Here is an 18,963-nt window from a genome sequence, read left to right on the forward strand (position 1 = left end):
CTATAACATGTAGTTCTGTTATGTAGTTACTCATAATTCTATCAACCCAGAGATCCATATGATTTAATATTATCATCTGGACCCAAAATAGCTTACATTCAAAAGTATAAAACCCTGAAGATTACCTTAAAATTACGTATCTGCGACTTAACGCCGATCAAAACTTAACTCTAGCACTAAAGCTGTGGGGACTTGACCATGGCAACCTGATTGGGACCCTTGAAACTTTCCCAGGTTTCAAGCTCTACATGACTCACGGGCACTATATAAGGCTCGCGTTACCCACAATTGAGGCCTTTGTAAAAATGAACACCAGATTTCTGAAAAGGCTCTTTGATCGAAACAGAATTTCAAATCATTCAACAACAATGGCAGGATACATGCACACTGACCCCTTCGATACAGGGACGCTTGCCGTGGGAACAATCCACCACCTCTACTACGAACAATATGGCAATCCAGATGGCAAACCGGGTAAATCAACCTTCAACCTCGCATAAAATAAACAAAAACACTCAATTGAACCACATATCCTGCTTTACAGTAATCTTCCTCCACGGCGGACCAGGCGGCAAAACTTCCAAAAACAACACAACCTACTTCAACCCATCAATCTACCGCGTTATCCTCCTCGACCAACGAGGCACAGGTAAATCCCAACCTCAAACCGAACTCCGCGAAAACACAACCCCAGACCTAGTCACCGACATCGAAACCCTACGCATCCATCTTCAAATCCCAAAATGGCACCTCCTTTTCGGCGGCTCCTGGGGCTCAACACTAGCCCTCCTCTACGCCCAATCCCACCCCGATAAAGTCAACGCCCTCCTTCTCCGTGGCGTATTCACAACCCGCGATGCAGAAGTTTCCTGGAGCCGCGGCGCACTAGGCGCCGCAAACATCTTCCCCGAAGCATGGGAAGTGTTTCTCTCTTTTTTACCTGTTCAGGAACGGGGTGATCCCGTCGCAGCTTACTATAAGCGGCTTACCGGGGATGATTATGCAGTACGATTAGCTGCTGCTAAGGAGTGGAATCGGTGGGATATGAGTATTGGGTCGTTGAGGGTTGATGAGAGTGGGTTTTTGGCGTTGGAGGATGAGGAATGGAGTTTGGCGCATGCGCTTATGGAAGCGCATTATGCTGTGCATCATTTTTGGTTGGATGAGGGGCAGATTTTGAAGAGTGAGAATCTTGAGCGGATGAGGCATCTTTCTGGTATGTTTCCTTTTCTTTGGTGAGAATATCGTGATGTTGTTTTTGTTGATTCACTTTGGCTTTCTAGTTACTATTGTTCAGGGCCGTTATGATATGGTTTGTCCGCCGCAGACGGCTTATGAGTTGCATCGGGCTTTGCCTAGATCTACATTGATTTGGGTCCCAGATGCTGGACATAGTGGGTCGGTATGTGTATAATGAGGTTGTTGTAGGGTATGTACTTAATGGGATGATTACTGATGAACGATGTTTTAGGAACCTGGGACGAGGGTTGAATTATTGAAAGCGTGTGATAGACATGCATTGGATCCTATATAGTATAGATCTGAATATGGAATCTGTATCCTTCCCAATACCTGGGAAGGACTATCCAAATACGTGGAGGGTTCGAGATCTATAGCTACCATACAAAAGTGGCGGTAAAAAACATGATTCCAAATTATTCCAAATATCTGTTAGACGGCAGCATGATTACCTGGTTGACATTGAAGCAAACCACTCAGATGTTTCCTACAGATATGTAGCACGCATCAAACATCAGAGATCGGCTATGGGCATCGACTACAACGGAGCTCTGCCATGAAGGTTTCTCACTGGATCCGGATATTGCCCGACTTTAAAGGGAAGCCAAGAAGTGGCAGAGGAAATCCGGTACCTAGATATTTTCTGCAGGGCTGCTACTTATAGACGATAAATGAACTGAATAGAGAAGCTCTGTATGAATCTACCCCCGCACTCGGCTAAGGTCATATCACCTGGGCGTCTTTCCCCGCATTTGCTCATTAAATATCCAATTGATACGAATACGCACCTAGAATATCTCGGTGTCTCATGCCTCATCGGAGTCTCTTTCTATTTCCAATCCCTTGTCCATTTGACTGTATATCACTCTTGATCAAATCAAACAGAATTTAACTCACATCTCACCCGAACATCAACAACATTGACCTATCTCAAAATAGCGACTCGGAACCATGAACGCTCTTCAACAATCATACATATATGGGACTTCTCCACTACCCCAAGATGCCTTCTCACAGCAATTCAAAGCATATATCCTCGGGAAACCAGTCTCTCACTCCCTATCCCCTCTTATCCAAAACACGATCTTCCAACACATGTCAAAATGGACCTTCTACCCAAAAGAAACAATCGACGTCTCTACTTTCCGCAAAATAATAGGTGAAGACACCTGCATCGGCACCTCAATCACAATGCCAAATAAACTCTCCTTCCAGCCAGCTCTAAGCGCTATAACAGACGAAGCTCGCATAATGGGCTCCGTGAACACTACCTTCGTCCGTTTAGATGCATCCGGTAAGCGGCAATACATAGGTACAAACACAGATTGCGTCGGTACTAGAGACGCTATCCTACAGAAAGTACCCGATGCAGTGAGCAAATCGCGTGGTAAGCCTGCGCTTGTGATTGGGGCCGGTGGTGCAGCGCGGAGCACTATATATGCATTGTGGAAGTGGTTCGAGCCATCCGAGATCTATGTTGTTAATCGGCTTGAGACCGAGACTGAGACGCTGATTGAGTCGTTTCGGTGTGTTGCGCCTGATCTGCGGATTAGGAGCCTAAATTCAATTGAGGAAGGGAGGGCTGCTGCTGCCCCGTTTTTGGTTATTGGGACTGTGCCGGATTATGCTCCAAGGGAAGACGGGGAAGTTCTTTGTCGGAAGATCGTGGAGGAGGTGGTTGGGGATGGGACGGAGGGGGGTGTTGTGGCTGATATGTGTTATTCGCCGTCTGTTGAGACGTTCCTTTACTCTCTTGGAGTTAAAAACGGGTGGGAGGTTGTTTCGGGGGTGGAGATTGTGGTGAGGGTTTGCATTGCGCAGCAGGTATTGTGGCTGGAGAGAGAGCCGGATAAGCAAGGTGTCCAGGAAGCTTTAGATGCTGTTTTGAAGATCGTGCGTGCTGCGGAGAAGGTATAGACACTTGAGACACTTGAATTTGCGACAACTTGAAGGTGGTAGGTTACAACGTTGTATTCTGCTTGTATATAGAGATCTCCTAAAAGATATTAGATGCATATGAGGCACAGTTGGGTGGACCATGATATGCAATTTACACGATGAAGTTTGCCATTTTTTAAGGTATGAGGGATGGTGGCTCTTGATTAATTTTGTCAATATATCAGGTTTGTTTACTGGTGGAATTTAGTTCAATATGTTCAATGTTCACTGTCCAATGTGCAATGTTAAATTGTTAATTCAGATATCATGTCTGATCAGCATAACAGCATATTCAAAGTAGATAATGTAGTAGGTCATTACTCGTGAAGCCAACTTGGCTTATAAGAAACTTGGAAACAAGTGCACAACCCCGAAGTCTATCCTTACTCCTTCCCGGCCTCGGTAGTCTGTGCAGAATCACCAACTGCCTCGGATTTCTCCTCGCCCGCCTGGGGCACCGCAGTCGCTTCTTCTGTTTTAGGCTCTTGCTCCTTGGGCGTAGGATCGTCAAGAACGATGTCACCGTCCTTATCGGCAGAGCCCGACTCAGCGCTCGTCTTGGCGTCGCCGAGAACGGAGTCTTCGGATGAAGCAGCATTAGATTCTGCGGGGTCGTTGGCAGTAGCCGTCTGCTGAGCTTCCAAGTTCATTTCGACGCCCTTCCCGTCTTGCAAGCCCAGGTCCTCAACGCCGACCACTGCTGGACCACGGGCATGAGGGACTTCATCTGGGGACTCAGTAGGCGGGGAGGCCGTTGTGGTTGTGGATTCCTCGCCCTCGACTGTGGGTGCAACTGTAGAAACACCAGTTTCTGTCTCCTGTGCGGCCAAGTGACCATTCTCTTCTATATTATTTATTAACCATTTGTTCATAGATGAGTGATAAAAACCATCGCAGCGCTCATAGTAACATACCTGGTTCTATTATTCCATCTTCCTCGAAGGAAGTATTGGTCAACCATGGAATTGGTGTGAGAAGGGCTCCGCCTAGTGATTCGTCACTCCCCAAGCCGTGGGTATAGTCAGGAGCGAGATATGTCCCCGCACTATTTGTAGGATGCAATAGCCCATTTGAAAGTTCACTGCCCGTGTTCGTGTTGAATGGGAATATATCAGCGCCGCTGGTCACAGAAACAACCCGGTCGACTGCGCGAAGATAAGCTGGCAGCGTTCTGTAATGGGCAGTTGGTTGCAGGATTAGCTCTGCAAATCGCTGGATGGTGTGTGGTGGCTTAGTCGTGAAAAGAGACTGAATCGCAAAGCGAATAGATTTCAGAAGAAGTGCAAGTGGAGGGGGTAGTGTATCATTCGTCTGCTGTGCCGAGGACTGCGGTTGCGAGTCCGGCACTCGCTCGTTCGCTGAAGAGGATGGAATGGTGGGTTCAGTAGAGGGGGGCGTTTGGTGATCCCCTGGCGCTGCATTCTCCTTGTTGCTGCTCTCTGGGGGAGCGATATCGGTCTCAGCGGGTTGCGTCGGGGGCTGGGAGATGGGTTGCCGATTCAGGGAGCTCGGGGGGAGCTTCGGCATGGGAAATACACTGTACACGATCTGAAATGGGGTGTTAGAGCTATCGTGATGATGTGGTAGATTTCAAAGAGAGCCCATACGTGGTCCAAGCGCTCTAGCAAAGATGGAACAAGGCCGGCCCATTTCTCTCTATATCACAGTATCAGTATCGCGTGCGGTAGTGTATTCGCAGCTTCACACATACATATCAATCGAGCCGCCATTGGCAACTGCCTCAAGGGCTGCTTCGTCTATGGATACTGTATCAGCTTGACCAGTCCGATCTAGACCAATAGGACAGTGTGGGGGGTTATACTCACCCAAAGACATGGTCGGCGCGTGCTGCTAAGATAAAGTAGAGGGCGACCGGCGATCGAGTTAACAGCTGAGGGGCGGTGACTGCCGATGCTTGTGATTGGCGAAAGGTAGATCTTATCGATAGTGTCATGTGATTCTCCGCGAATTTTCGGTGGAGGGGCAATTTACTCATCGGGTGATTCATAGTTCGAAATCGAATTTCGAGGTCCTCAAAATACCACTATATCGCCTGCCACAAAACACCATGTGGAACTCGCCCAAGGTCGGAATTCTCGGCGGTGGCCAGCTCGGCCGCATGCTCGTCGAAGCCGCCAACCGATTGAACATCCAGGCCAATGTCCTCGACGCAGAAAACTCCCCGGCTAAGCAGATCAGTTTCCACGACGGTCATGTCACTGGCTCGTTCAAGGAGAAGGAGGCTGTGCGTCAATTGGCCAAGTCTTGCGATGTCATTACCGCTGAGATTGAACACGTCGACACCTATGCCCTTGAGGAGGTTGCTTCACAGGTTCGTGTGGAGCCCAGCTGGCAGGCTATTCGGACTATCCAGAACAAATTCAACCAGAAGGAGCACTTGCGCAAATACGGAATTCCCATGTCAAACCACCGGGAGCTCGTTCAGAACACACCAGAGGAATTGGCCAAGATTGGAGAGGAGTTGGGTTACCCGTTGATGTTGAAGTCAAAGACCATGGCATACGATGGACGAGGTAAGAATTTCATGGAGCGACTTATTATGGGGGCGACCGGCTAATTATTTCTATCTTCTCATAGGAAACTTCCGTGTGAACTCGAAATCAGACATTCCCGAAGCCCTTGAGGCCCTCAAGGAACGCCCATTATACGCAGAGCAGTGGGCCTACTTCAAGATGGTTCGTCATTCCCCCCTTCTCCCCAGGAAACGCCTACCTAAGCTTGATCCGGCCACTAACGAAGCTCCACAAATAGGAATTAGCCGTAATGGTTATCAAGACCAAAGATGACGTCCTCTCATACCCCACCGTCGAAACCGTCCAAGAAGACTCAATATGCAAAACAGTCTACGCCCCAGCCCGCAACGTCTCCGAAAAAATCAACGAGCAAGCCCAAGCTATGGCCCGCAAAGCCGTCGCCGCATTCGACGGAAAGGGAGCCTTCGGCGTTGAAATGTTCCTCCTAGAAGACAACAGCCTCATGCTCTGCGAAATTGCCAGCCGAATCCACAACTCAGGCCACTACACCATCGAAGGCTGCGGAATGTCTCAATTCGAAGCTCACATTCGCGCAATCATGGACCTTCCCATCCCCGCGAAGAGCCTCGAGATCCGTCAGCCATCTATCATGTTGAACATTATCGGTGGTGCTGCACCTGATACACACCTTAAGGCTGCTGAGGCCGCTCTGTCTATTCCCAATGCAAGCATTCACCTCTACAGCAAGGGCGCTGCTAAGCCTGGTCGAAAGATGGGTCATGTTACCATTACTGCTGCGACTATGCATGAAGCTGAGACTATCATCCAGCCTCTTATCAACGTTGTTGATGATATTCGTGCCCAGCGCAGCGATGTTAAGACCAAGGCTGCTGCTTCTGGTCTTGGAAAGGCTGCCCCGCAAGTCGCTGTTGTTATGGGCTCAGACAGTGATCTTAAGACCCTTGTGCCTGGTCTCAAGCTACTAGAGAACTACTTTGGCATCGAAGCCGCAGTCGAGATTACTTCTGCTCACCGTACCCCAGACTATATGGCTGAGTACGCCGCCGAGGCTGCTTCCCGCGGTATCAAGGTTATCATCGCCGCTGCTGGTGGCGCCGCCCATCTCCCCGGTATGGCCGCTGCTCACACTGCTCTCCCCGTCATCGGTGTGCCGGTAAAAGGTAGCTCCCTCGACGGTGTCGACAGCTTGTACAGCATCGTGCAAATGCCACGTGGTAAGTCTACGCCCAATACCCTTATATATAACTCCATTATAACAAATTAAATGCTAACCACTCATCTACAGGTGTCCCCGTCGCAACAGTCGGTATCAACAACAGCATCAACGCCGCTCTCCTTGCCGCTCGTATCCTGGGCTCCTTCGACCCCGCCATCCAGCGTAAGGTGGAGTCCTACGCCGAGGATGCTCGTGCCGAGAACATGGAGAAGAAGGGTACCAAGCTCCGTGAGCTGGGCTGGGAGAAGTACTTCGAGCAGATGTAAGCATATTGACCTAGAGGAGGCCAGATATATGGATTTTATACAATCAGATATGTTCAACTAAGGCGAAGAAAACAAAATAAAAAGAAGCAAGGACGAGGACAAGGACAAGAAGAAAGGTGTTTATTTATTACCTTTGGATTTTGGACTCAAGCTTCTTAAGATAGACGCTATCTTGTGTACAGCGGGAGGGCGTTATTATATTAGATTTAGACGAAATGAACGAATACCTTTTATCAGTTATGAGCGGAATGTACTAGTAGCTTTGATCATCTTATATTAGACTATCTGTACATATTACTGTAGACTTTGCTCTCATTCGTAAATGTATCAACAGCCCTATAGATGGATCATGGCTGTGGCTGCGTAGTGGGGAGTGGATCTAACCCACTAGTCCCACAGAGTCACCATACCGCCGGGCCTGGTATACCGATCACAGCTGGTACAAGTGCGAGGCGAGTATTACGAAATTCAAGTCAAGTCAAGTAATCAAGAACTACAGCAACGAATGAAAGAAAGTTAGAATTGATCGCAAACAGCGGCGCGAGATGTTATATGTATTAAGCTACCGACTGGACAAATCCATACTCATACAAAAGGCATTGAACGAAACGGGAATCCGGTACAAGGGGGGAAATCATAACGAAAACCAGAAAAGCCACAACAAAAGATATCAGTAAACATAGCATCACAAATTAGTGTGGTATCCATCCTGGACAGACTATCATATTCATAAGCGGGAGTTGAGGAAACAGTTTCATAGAACGTCCCTGTGCAATGTATGTTGATTGGTCGCACAGAGAAGTATTCGTTGTTTTGGTTGTGAGGTTCTCAATTCGCTTTCCGTAAACGTAAGATGAAGATATCAAGTCAAGTCAAGTGAAGCAAGCTCATATAGAAATATGGCTCGTTTAAGCGTTGACAGAGCTGTTAATCACACCGTTGGTACCATTGGTGACCTTCTCATTGACAAAAGCCTGGTCGAGTTCATCGGAGAATCCACGAGAAGGGTACCCGGCAACCTTGCTGGCGCCGTTAGTGCCGTTAGTGCCGTGTGTGGCGGCAGCAACAGCACCGGAGGTACCGGCTGCAGCGGCGGGACCACCAGCACCACCGCCAGCACCACCACCAGCGATGCCGTCGGCAGTGGTGTGGGTCTTGCGAGTGATGGGGCCAGTGGAGGGGATATCACCGGACTCGGAGGCGTTTCCGATGCTGAAGATGGGTGATTCCCATTTCTCACCCTTGGCGGCGATGTCAACATACTCGGTGGCCTTGGTGGAAACACCGCCTGGCAGCTTGATGTCGGGGAAGATGGAGTCATGCATGGTCATTACGGTCTGGACCTTGGTGTCGCGCTTGACAACGGCCTCGGCCTCCTTAGCCTTAGCCTGGCCGCGAGCGCGGATGGCATCGGCGTAGCGGGAGAACATGCCTGGGGCGTTCTCGGGGTCCTCGCGGGCGGCTTCGGCGGCCTTCTTGGCTTCGGTTTGGATCTCATAGGCCCAGCCATCACCCTTCTGGAAAGCCTCACGGATCTGAGCCTCGACGACCTTCTCAAGAGCGGGACGGACGACACGGAAGAGCATGGGCTTGAAGGTGGAGAAGAGAACCTTGTGGCTAGACTTCTTCAACTTGATGTCAAGGTTCTTGACGTTGACGGAAACCTTGTCCAGCTTGATGAAGTGCTGCTTGTCCTTCTTGTCGACTGTGGAGGCAGCGATCTTGACGCTGAAGCCCTCACCGTGGAGAAGGAGGTCCATGATACCAGTGTCGGTGATGGAGGGGAAGCCCTGCTTCTTCTTGATGTAGTAGCTGACATCACGGAAATCAGCCTGGATACCAGACATAGAGATCATGATCTTGTTGTCACGCTTGTTGGTGATCTTCTTACGACCCCAGCGGAAGTAGTTATCGCTGCCAAACTCGACCACATTGGGCATCAGGTTGTCACTCTCGATGACCAGGTTTTCGACCACGACATCGACCATGGGGTCAGACACCTCGATACGGGGAATGGGAACGTAGCGGACATTCTCGAAGATACCGGGCAGGATGATGTCGCGAAGATCTGTAAGCAGGTGCTTCTTGAAGGTAACCTTGCCACCGGAATCACGGCCCAGGTCGAGGAAGAGCTTCTGGACTGATTCGGCCAGAGCCTTGTTGAGGGGGTCCTTGTCGAACTGCTCGGCGAGGAACTTGATCTCATCGACAATGCGGTCGCTGTGAGAACGATAGCGCTCACGGATCAGGTAACGGCCCTTGTCGTACAGAGTATTCCACTCCTTATTAGCCTCTTCCTCCATGATGAAGCCCTGCTCACGCAGGCACTTGCGAATGTAGGTGTCAATGTTCTTAAACCATCCACGCAATTCAGGGTCTTGATCGGCATCCTTATAGATGTTGTTCAACGAATCGAAGAAGTCGGAGAGGGAGGTGTTATTGGCGAAGCGCTCGATAAGGGTCTATTTTTTAATGCCAAATTAGTATTCGATTGCACTTTTTTCTTTATTCCCCATGCAAAATAACTTACGCGCAAGTTATATTCAACAGCCTTGACGCTGTCAGTACCGCGGATATCAGAGACAGCACCGCCACTCTGGGTGGTGGTGTCCTGGGCATGACCGGCGTATTTCTCGGCGAGGTCAAGAAGGGTCTCGACAGCTTGCTGGTAGTCAGCGTGTCCTTGGATCTCGATGATCATCTTCTTGAGACGCCAGATGGTCTGATCGCGACGCTCCTTGGGGATTTTATCGGAGAGGTATTCCTTGGTCTGGTTGGCAAGCTTCTTGGTACGGCTCATCTCGGACGGGGTCACAGAAGCCGCATCACCGGTCTCAGCGGTCTCGGCGGTCTCGGCAATGGATCCAGAGGGCAGACTTGCCTTGTCCTGCTATAGTATTAGTATATGCTCGTGAAGAATCCACATATCAAAGCGTTTACTTACACCCTTGTTCTTCTTGAAGCGGTTCTTGAGATCATCCTTGGAAACGTTGGGCTTCTCGTGCCAAACATTCTCCTCGGCTGGTGAATCAATCTGGGCGAGTTGTTCCTCAGATGGGCGGACCTGGTTGGCAGCCTTCTGAGAGGCATCGGCAGCGATGTCCTTCAGCAAAACAGTCGCGTCACTCACTGTGAATGGTTAGCATAAGGGCAATTTCAACCACCCAATGGCAATACATACGAATCTTTCGAAACTCTCCGTTGGTGATCAAGAGCGTTCCCAGAGTCTTAAGACCCTGGACAGTCTTCTCGCCATCCTGCTTGGCAGAGTCCTTAGTGACACCAACTTTGGGAGTCTTAGCATCGGCAGCAGTGATCTGCTGAGCTTGCCAGATGAAATCTTGAAGAAGTTCGCCCTCGTTCTTAGTCAAGAGCAGCTTCTTAGCCTGGTCGATCACATTGCGCAAGTCTTTGACAAGGACCTTGCCATCTTCGGAAAGGTCTGCCGGTGGCGAGGAAAGAGCCTTAGAGTTGAGAGCACTGTTTAAGGCAATATCGCATTGCTTGTTCTGTACAAAGTGAGGAAGATTAGTATATGTCGCAGTATTCGGGTTTTGATTCGCGCTGGCTTGGAAAGACTGACCGAAGGCAGCTTGCTGTTTTTGAAACCTTTTTTTTAAAAAAAAAAATCAATTAGTTAGGGATTGGATTATTTGGGGAGATGTTTTTCAGGATTGAAGCATTGAAACTCACCATGGTAGATTCCGAACAGTTGGAGCTTCTGATTGATATCCTGTTGTATGATGCAATTAGCGCCCGATGTCAAGTCGAACCAAGTCCAAAACTCAGTCCCAATCCAGATGCTTGTCTGAATTCGGTCGCATTCTGTCATACCTTCTCCTTTTGCTTGGAATCAGTGGGACGGTTCACGGCGGTAGTCATGATGGTCAAAACCGTGATACAATCACAGAGAGATGGGGAAGGAAGGAAAGAATTCTAACTGAATTAGCTGGGGGTTTGCAATTCGGACAAACAGGACATACGGTGAATTAGCAATTACAGGGTAAAAACAGTAAAAAAAGGTCCTTTGTAACAAGGGGGTGGGGGGTATCACTTGGGAATGTTGGAAGATTATGGGGAAGTAAGGAAAAGGGATAATAGTAATGAGCAAAAGAAAATCCTCCAAAATGGGGTTTAAGGGATAGGAGTCCTGTATATAATACAATTGCAACCCGATCTTTTCTTGAATTGGAGAAAATAAAAAAAATTGAAATCCAAATCAAACCGAATAAAGCAAGAAAAAGGAGATCAGCATGAGCAATACGTAGGGAGTTGAGATGGTCATTACTTGACGTCATAGTGTGTTGTGGCACGAACGGACTCACATTCCCTTCCAATTACTATGACAGAATTGACTCTCTCGGTTTCTTGTTTTGAACAGGGAGAAAGTTGATTTGATTTTCAATCTCCCCTCAAACTAATTACTCCATTGGTTTTATACGTTGCGACCGCTATGACATGATAGATAGTTGCATGCACATAGAGCTTGAGCTTCAAACTGGGTACCTCCCAGTCCCACAAGGCTATTAGATTCTTTACCAGATTCTGCCCTGGATCCTCTTTTGGATCCTCTTTTCTCTCCCAAATCGAGTTTTTCTCCCGCTAGAACAACACACTAGTGCACCCTTAGCGCCTCCGCGTTAAACCGCATCGAGCACCTAGATCTGCACGCTTTCAAGGCCCGATCGTCGCGCTTACACGCACCACGGAGTCATTCTCGAATCCTCCCCTCCACTGTTTTCGTGATTGTCAAGCTTGGCTACTGATTTAGCTAATAAAAGGTGGGGTCAAACCATGACTCCCCAGCACTGGAAGTTCAATACCCTGTAGCCTACAGCATGGTCCAGCATGGTCCAGCATGGTCCAGCATCAAATTGACGTCAAGTAGACGAGATACGTCGCGAATATGATCCCCGGTCGGAAACGGCGCCGTGCATCTGCGGGAAAGTGGCACTTATTATACATGTTCTGTGCCACCGACATCTAATTGCCTTGTTGCCCCCCTGAACTCGAGTTGAAAATTTGAAAATTCTGGTTATTGCTTCTTTTCGGCTCCATTGCATCAAACTATCGATATACGGTGTGCTCCGTACACGCGACTTGATCTTCGGTACATGTAGCTGCATCAGCTTGCGTACACAGCCCAATCCAGGTTTTCAGCCAAGCAAAGTGGACCCAAAGCTGTTTGGAGCTGAGTTCCACCTCATGGATAGAGGTTCATTGGGTGATCATGTCATCGTCTCCTTTTCTTTGTTTCTTTGCAGTAAGCACTGACCTTTTCTGCTGTGGCTTTTCCTATGGGTCGTGGCTATTATATTGAGGCTGTGCAGCCCACTTCTCTTCGTCGGGGGTAAACTGTTCCGTCCTTGACAAATCCTGGGGGCTGCTTTTTCCAACGCTTTATGACTGCATGAGATGAAAGCTTTTTTGGATAATCTCCACTGTGGATTCACTAGATTGGGCATTTCCATTCAATTGATGAACGCTACTGAGTAGGAAAACAGACTTTCTTAATCTCCTTTCTCGTGCACGATGTAACCTCTTTTTTTGCGATCCTGAATACGGACAAACCGTGGAAGTTTGTGAGCGTAAGTGGCTGGGCTAGAAATTGGCATGGAGCAGTTACCCACGTCCATGGATAATGGATAATGGATAATGGATAATGGGATCGCTGAGCTTATGTGTAGATAAACAAGGCTCTCTGAATCTCCATTGGCCGACCAGGACCCTGGGACTATAAGTTCTTCAATCCCTTTTGTTTAGATCTATAAGAATATTCCAGATACCACAGATACATAGATGCAACTAAGTACTACATAATCCCCCTCACTCGATCCCAATACCGCCGACTATCCACAACAACCTTCTCCTCCCAACCCCCCTCCACAACAGGTCCCACAACCTCAACCCGACTCTGCCCCCTCTCAAAAACCTCCCGACAAGGTAAATCCAGCGTAAGATTCTCCTCGTTTCCATCTCCAATAACATCTTGCAGCGCCTTCTCTGAAGCAAGGTAGACCAGCCGCCCAATATGCGCCCAGTAGATCGTGCCGGCGCACATCGCGCACGGCTCCCAGGTGGATACCATTGTGCAGCCGGCTAGATACTCCCAGGCATAGTTATCTGCTGCATTGCGGGCGAGTTCACACTCTGCGTGTCGGACGTGGGATAAAGAGAGGGAAGTCATAAGGACGGTTTGGTTATCTGGTGCTAGGAGGAGGGCGGAGAAGGGGCGTTTGGAGTGGAGGTCTTGGGCTGTGCTTTGGAGGTTCAGGACGGATGCTGCGGCGGCGGAGAGTTGGGTTGGTGTTAGAGGCGTTAGGGTCGCCATTGTTATGAATTGGTTATTTGGATGTATGGACTTCAATAGTCTGTTAGAGGTACATGTAGACTTCTCAGGTTGTTAAATCTTAAATGTGGGCGGGTGAGTTAGATATTAGTTGATGTAGGCGGCGGCTTCCGACGATAACAAATGAGAGGGGAAATTGAAGTACATCATGATAATTACTCTTCTTATTTCTACATCTTGGATCTTGGCGCATGCGAAAGAACTTTCGGTTGTAACTGTAGTTTGCGTTTCCCCTCTTTTGATCGCCTAGAACTGGGGAAACTGTGACATACTTACTAGATATCCAGATTATACAAGATTTCCGAAATATGTCGAAAGAAATTCAACAGTAGTCGTTGAAATATATTTGGTGAGAATTCGATGACAATGAGAACAGGTTTGCTACCAAAACTAGCAAAATTTGTTATCAAGGGTTTTGTTAGCTGTTTAGGTAACAGTAGAGTCATGTAGTTATAGGTTAGTTATTCAACGGGAGCCTGAGTTAACGGGGCGGAACAGATACCCCCGCAATTGGCATGCCAAGTGAGCTGAAGGTGGTAGCATCTTACATTCCGACTCGAATAGCATCACAGTGGCATTCCGGATACCTATGGCTACTGATAGGCTCATCTAAATTGGAAATTCCCCGCGCGAAGAGTCCTCGCAGGGCTCCTAGAGGCCGTCGCAGAACAGGCAAGTCCACGCTCTGCTCAAAGATACCCATGACATCCACTAACATTGGCATCAGGCTGGTAAAGCTCCAATCACAGTGAATCTATTCTCAGCGTTGTACACTGACTTGACAGTCAAAATCGCCGTAATTGAAGAGTTAAATGTGACGAAGCGGCTCCATGTACTTATTGTTCTCGAAAAAGCTTGACTTGCACCCCGACGGATTTTATCGTGCCTGAACGATGGTCCAACTCATCATTGCCCACTACAACAAAAAATGTCAACCAAGAACCTGCGCCATCAGCCGATCATGTTCCAGAATCAACATATGAACTTTTTCAACAAGTACACTTCATGGTCCGGTCCCCGCCACCAGCTGACGTGGAATCAACCAATGTGCACGATGACATACTAACAGAGGAGAAACTAAATTTACTGAAAATCTATCAGAATGGAATCGGAATATGGATGGACATATTCGACCACACACGCACCTATCAAGATGAAGTTCTACACTGCTCACTCTCTTCTCCTTTGCTTATGAACGCGATCTGTGCAATTTGCGCTAAACAGATGAGTTTGACTCAAAAAAAGTTTCTGTGGGAACCTGTTGCTTCCAAGTTCTACGGCGAAAGTCTTAGTCTACTTATCAAAGAGCTCACAGATCCGAGTACCGACCGTGGGCTTCTGCTGGCTGCGACTATATTATTATGCAGCTATGAACTATTGGCGGAGCCTGGAACAGATTATCAAAAGCATATCTACGGTGCTTGCACGGTAATATAGTCTTTCAAGACGGATGAAACGGCATCGAGACTTGAACAGGCGAGCTTCTGGATATATGCGTGACAAGATATTGCCCTGGCGCTTGTGAATGAACGTCCAACTTTGACTCCGCCCGATAACTGGCTGCCGCTTCCAAAGCATGCTGATTCTGTGAACGAGATGTTCGGAAACAGGATTTCGCAGCTACTCGCTAGAGTTATTCAGACCAAATTCGCCCAGGGGGCTTTGTTTCATCCGGCACGAAGCTTGGGGATTTAAAGCAGCTTTCGTCGGAGATTGAGTCGTTGTGGGGAATCTTACCTTCTCATACCCATGGAACTCGCGTAAAGACTGCCTCTGATGAAGGCGATGGTCTGTCTATTATTTGGTTCTGCAATAACGCGGCAGGTCAGTAGTATTTTATTCGGACGTGTTTCGGTTGAAACTAATTGATATGGGGGCCGCTTGTCTTTATTATCACATGGCCAAGATTCTAATTCTCGAATACTTGGTAGAAGAGGCCAGTGAAGTCGAGAATATAGGGTTGATCCACTTCCATGCCCATGAAATAGCATCAATTTGTCTTTTGTCGGACCTTCCTGATGGCGCTATGGTCATAGGAGTAAACCCTGTCTCTTACGATTCGAGCCAGATTCTTCAAATTTTATTTATCGATCGCGTACTAAGTCTCTTTACAGCAGCAAAACATATATCTTCAACTTCAACGTGAGCTCCAAAAGTAAAATATTTACATTTCAATTTACTTTCAAACCGACCATTCCTGAACCCAATTCTGGATCCAATCTCCCTTGATTCCGTCAACCCCGCGTAGCTTATCAAAGGCTTGATCAGTGACCTTGGTAACCAATACATTCTCGGGCGCTTGAATATCAATCGCTTCGAAGAACTCCAGAAGTTTGACTGCTGGATGATTTTGGAGATGCTTTTGGACCTCTGCTCTATCTTGCGCTTGGCTGGTACTATCTTGACGCACACGAAGCACCCACCCCTGCAGAGGATAGTATCTGAGGACTTCCCAAATTTCTTCTCAACGGCGGTGGTGACGAGTGGCTTGACTTCAAGCGCGCGGGATACAGGTTGAGCAAGTGGTAGACATTAAGAGCAGGCTCGGAGATGTTCCTGAGCTCCAAGTCGAGAAAATATTTTCTCGTAAAGCAGTGAAAGACTTGCCCATAACCTTCAGACCGATCTTCTCTATCTTCATGGCCGACATGAAAGATATGGTTTATATTTTCAAACTGTTTCATGACGAAGGTTCTGGTGCCCAGGCTGGTATTCAAAGACTGAGCGAAATCAACCCTTCGATGAAGAGCGGAGACTTGGCTTGAGAAAGAAAACTTATTCAATTTAAAGTGCCCATGATGTACGCAAGGGGTTCTTGACTTGTGGGTGTAGAGTAGGTACCTGATATAGACGTAAGCTCACAGACTGTTCTAGATGGAACTTGAATAACAATATCCTAAATACTTTTTATTTCTTTTTATTTTTTATTTTTTATTTTTTTTTACATGGATGCTCCATTTGGAAACGTGCATTTGTATGTTTCATTGTGAATGTGATATTGAGTATCTGGTATATATAAAAAATTGTACTCCAATCAGCTATTAATATGTACAAGGTCATTTAATTCATCAGGGGAAAAAGTCGTTCCTAGTGGTCACAGACGTAGGAGTTTGAATGGTGGATACTGAAAGGTGCGGATCATGCGGATCATGACAGGATTGTTTGAAGGGCGCGCGATTTCGACTCGGGAGATCATAATCCATATCTTTCATAATGCGCGCTTGACTATCGCTGTCCGCCGGAGGATCAGGGCGTGGATCAGGGTGGAAGGAAAGGTCCACAAAGTCGGAGATATCGGTGGGATTGGAGTTGCTGCCGGACATTTTCTCAGCGAAGACCACCAGTTTGTTCAAAATGGCGTATTCAAGCTTGAGCTTGATACTATATACCATTGCTTTGAGACAGAACTGGACATCCGGCATGCCGGCGAATTGGACTGCGATGACGGCTGCATCCATTAAGATCATGAATATGTTGACTACGAGGAGTTGGACGAGAATTCCTCGGTAGTGACCGCGCGGTCGGAGTTGAAGCATTCTAACAGCTTCCATGGAATAGATGACGGACAGAATCACTTCTTGTATAGAGAATCCGATAAGCTGAATATCTTCGAAGATATTGAAGCCGTGGTTGAAGAGATATGATTTATTGGAGTGGCTGCCGAGTTCGAGGACGGAAGCCGGGACGTGGAGGATGATAGCGTCGACGATAATCATAATTAGAGTTGCGCGGAGGACCTTTCGATTTTGCATGACGAGATGCAGTCGTGACCATAGGACTAGGGATTGGCCTGTGACCATGCCGACCCAAGCGACGAGCTCCATGGCTACGGGGAAGAGGTTATCGTAGATGTTGTAGATAATGAGGAGGTAACCGAGGCCGAAGGGAATGATGCTGAAGGAGGCGACGAGGAGGCACCAGAAGTAGAGGCCGCCATATCGCTTGAATGTTATGAAGCAGAGGACGATAAGTTCCAGAGCGTTGTACCACGAGATTGCGATCAGTGCCGCTAGGGCGGTATGCTCAGCGGTGCCGACCGGCGGCGCCCTTCTGGCGATGCCGAAGCTGCTGGTGGGAGTGCTATAGCTTGACATTGGTGCATATTCTCACTTTGATAGGTGATGGGGGGAGCCCGGGAAGTATGCTGGGGCGCAAGAAGCAAGAGCAGTTTACGACAGAGACATGGACAAGAGCTGTGGGGGGGCAATGACCATAATATGGGTATTACGCCATTAGGAGGGGGGAACGGCGGAATATATCTGAAGGATTAAAAATAGTGTATGAGCATGTGCATATAACATATCTGGGGAGCGGACTGAATATGGCCCCAGCGATATGTACATGAAACAAAAATAGGACCTCGTGAGAGAAAGATCGAAGAGATAGAGGCGAAAAGGGCACAAGGAGGTGGCGGAGACGAGATAATAACCAGCCCCATTTAGTAGATATAGACGCAGACTGATTGGTCCCAAGATGGTTGAGCTTGTGGGGGCGTCAGATGGAGTTATGTATGCGAAGTCTCCACTCTTAGATCTGTGGTTGGCCTGTTATTGTTGGTTCTGTTGAACGCTAATCAGAGAGTCCCGATAACCGGCGAGTTTTGACATGATAAGCATAGTAGAAACCTTCAGTCGCTCGTATTTCGAACCCCGATACCGATGATGCATCCCATGTTTGAAGATGCCATGTTTCAGCCCCAAGTTGGCTTATCTACCACGTGTTCGGGAATTTGGAACATATATCACAACATCCAAGTCATCCTTGGGGGATTTTCTAGACCCAATCACATGGTTCAGTGATCACCTCGGATCTTGGGAGATACGAAACTCCCATGTATACGACCTCGTGGCTTTTGGACAAATATGGGCCTTCAGCTGCACACTAGCACGGACTCTGGGGTAGAATTTCCTACTTTGTTAGATATTCCAAACTTAGATTCTTTTCGGTGTGTAGCTTTTGCCTTTTTCCCTCAATCCAACTCAAATCACCAAACCCTATATCCGTGTTTTTTTTGCCCGGGCGACCCTGGACGATCCCGTCTAGAATCCAAATTAGAATTCATGCTTCCCAAATCTCCGATATTTCCCCTGATGCCGTCATAAATGTAGCTAATGTAGCTAAATAATTATGCGCAATACGGGAAATAAGTATATCAGAAACTGTGTTCTGCGGAGTCCGACTGCTCAAAAAAAGTTCTTCCTGTTAACCTTAAGTGAAAGCCGATCATACGCTTTTTGGCTATGATTGTCACCCAGTCCACCGTAAATCAACAACTCTCCCCACTGTCATTTATCTCGATGACACGTCGGTTATTTTAGTGTTTATAATGGTTTGCGCTCCCTACTTGATAAGGCTAGGGCTAACCGCGCGTCTTTTTACCCGGCGAGGCATTCGCTGCGCCCGTGTCGTGTTCTCGTCGGCAACTGTGGACGCTTCGCA

General features: G+C 47.9%; 8 protein-coding genes across 8 annotated transcripts; 3 read left to right on the forward strand and 5 right to left on the reverse strand.

Moving 5' to 3' along the window:
* Positions 1-368: 368 nt before the first annotated feature.
* On the forward strand, positions 369-1,499 carry N7478_006562 (Proline iminopeptidase; the record flags this gene model as incomplete). The annotated part of the gene is made up of 5 exons (XM_056922776.1): positions 369-474; positions 545-1,216; positions 1,284-1,312; positions 1,383-1,429; positions 1,472-1,499. 5 exons carry the CDS (start codon positions 369-371, stop codon positions 1,497-1,499), a joined length of 882 nt encoding a protein of 293 aa, XP_056780813.1.
* A 691-nt stretch (positions 1,500-2,190) lies between these two features.
* Positions 2,191-3,156, forward strand: N7478_006563 (shikimate dehydrogenase family protein; the record flags this gene model as incomplete). Its single annotated transcript, XM_056922777.1, has 1 exon — positions 2,191-3,156. The coding sequence occupies one exon, from the start codon at positions 2,191-2,193 to the stop codon at positions 3,154-3,156; it is 966 nt and encodes a 321-aa protein (XP_056780814.1).
* Positions 3,157-3,560: 404 nt separating this feature from the next.
* Positions 3,561-5,013, reverse strand: N7478_006564 (uncharacterized protein; the record flags this gene model as incomplete). Its single annotated transcript, XM_056922778.1, has 3 exons — positions 3,561-4,021; positions 4,092-4,714; positions 4,889-5,013. The coding sequence occupies 3 exons, from the start codon at positions 5,011-5,013 to the stop codon at positions 3,561-3,563; spliced, it is 1,209 nt and encodes a 402-aa protein (XP_056780815.1).
* A 232-nt stretch (positions 5,014-5,245) lies between these two features.
* On the forward strand, positions 5,246-7,175 carry N7478_006565 (phosphoribosylaminoimidazole carboxylase ADE2; the record flags this gene model as incomplete). The annotated part of the gene is made up of 4 exons (XM_056922779.1): positions 5,246-5,711; positions 5,776-5,873; positions 5,950-6,907; positions 6,979-7,175. 4 exons carry the CDS (start codon positions 5,246-5,248, stop codon positions 7,173-7,175), a joined length of 1,719 nt encoding a protein of 572 aa, XP_056780816.1.
* A 908-nt stretch (positions 7,176-8,083) lies between these two features.
* Positions 8,084-11,057, reverse strand: N7478_006566 (uncharacterized protein; the record flags this gene model as incomplete). The annotated part of the gene is made up of 5 exons (XM_056922780.1): positions 8,084-9,637; positions 9,706-10,062; positions 10,120-10,304; positions 10,357-10,684; positions 11,010-11,057. 5 exons carry the CDS (start codon positions 11,055-11,057, stop codon positions 8,084-8,086), a joined length of 2,472 nt encoding a protein of 823 aa, XP_056780817.1.
* Positions 11,058-12,987: 1,930 nt separating this feature from the next.
* On the reverse strand, positions 12,988-13,506 carry N7478_006567 (nucleoside deaminase; the record flags this gene model as incomplete). Its single annotated transcript, XM_056922781.1, has 1 exon — positions 12,988-13,506. The coding sequence occupies one exon, from the start codon at positions 13,504-13,506 to the stop codon at positions 12,988-12,990; it is 519 nt and encodes a 172-aa protein (XP_056780818.1).
* A 188-nt stretch (positions 13,507-13,694) lies between these two features.
* Positions 13,695-14,248, reverse strand: N7478_006568 (uncharacterized protein; the record flags this gene model as incomplete). Its single annotated transcript, XM_056922782.1, has 2 exons — positions 13,695-13,770; positions 14,073-14,248. The coding sequence occupies 2 exons, from the start codon at positions 14,246-14,248 to the stop codon at positions 13,695-13,697; spliced, it is 252 nt and encodes an 83-aa protein (XP_056780819.1).
* Positions 14,249-16,592: 2,344 nt separating this feature from the next.
* On the reverse strand, positions 16,593-17,618 carry N7478_006569 (uncharacterized protein; the record flags this gene model as incomplete). Its single annotated transcript, XM_056922783.1, has 1 exon — positions 16,593-17,618. One exon carries the CDS (start codon positions 17,616-17,618, stop codon positions 16,593-16,595), a length of 1,026 nt encoding a protein of 341 aa, XP_056780820.1.
* Between the last annotated feature and the right edge of the window lie 1,345 nt (positions 17,619-18,963).

This window comes from Penicillium angulare (assembly GCF_028827245.1).
Source record: "Penicillium angulare strain IBT 27051 chromosome Unknown utg000004l_segment0_segment0, whole genome shotgun sequence".
NCBI classification, from domain to species: Eukaryota; Fungi; Ascomycota; class Eurotiomycetes; order Eurotiales; family Aspergillaceae; genus Penicillium; species Penicillium angulare.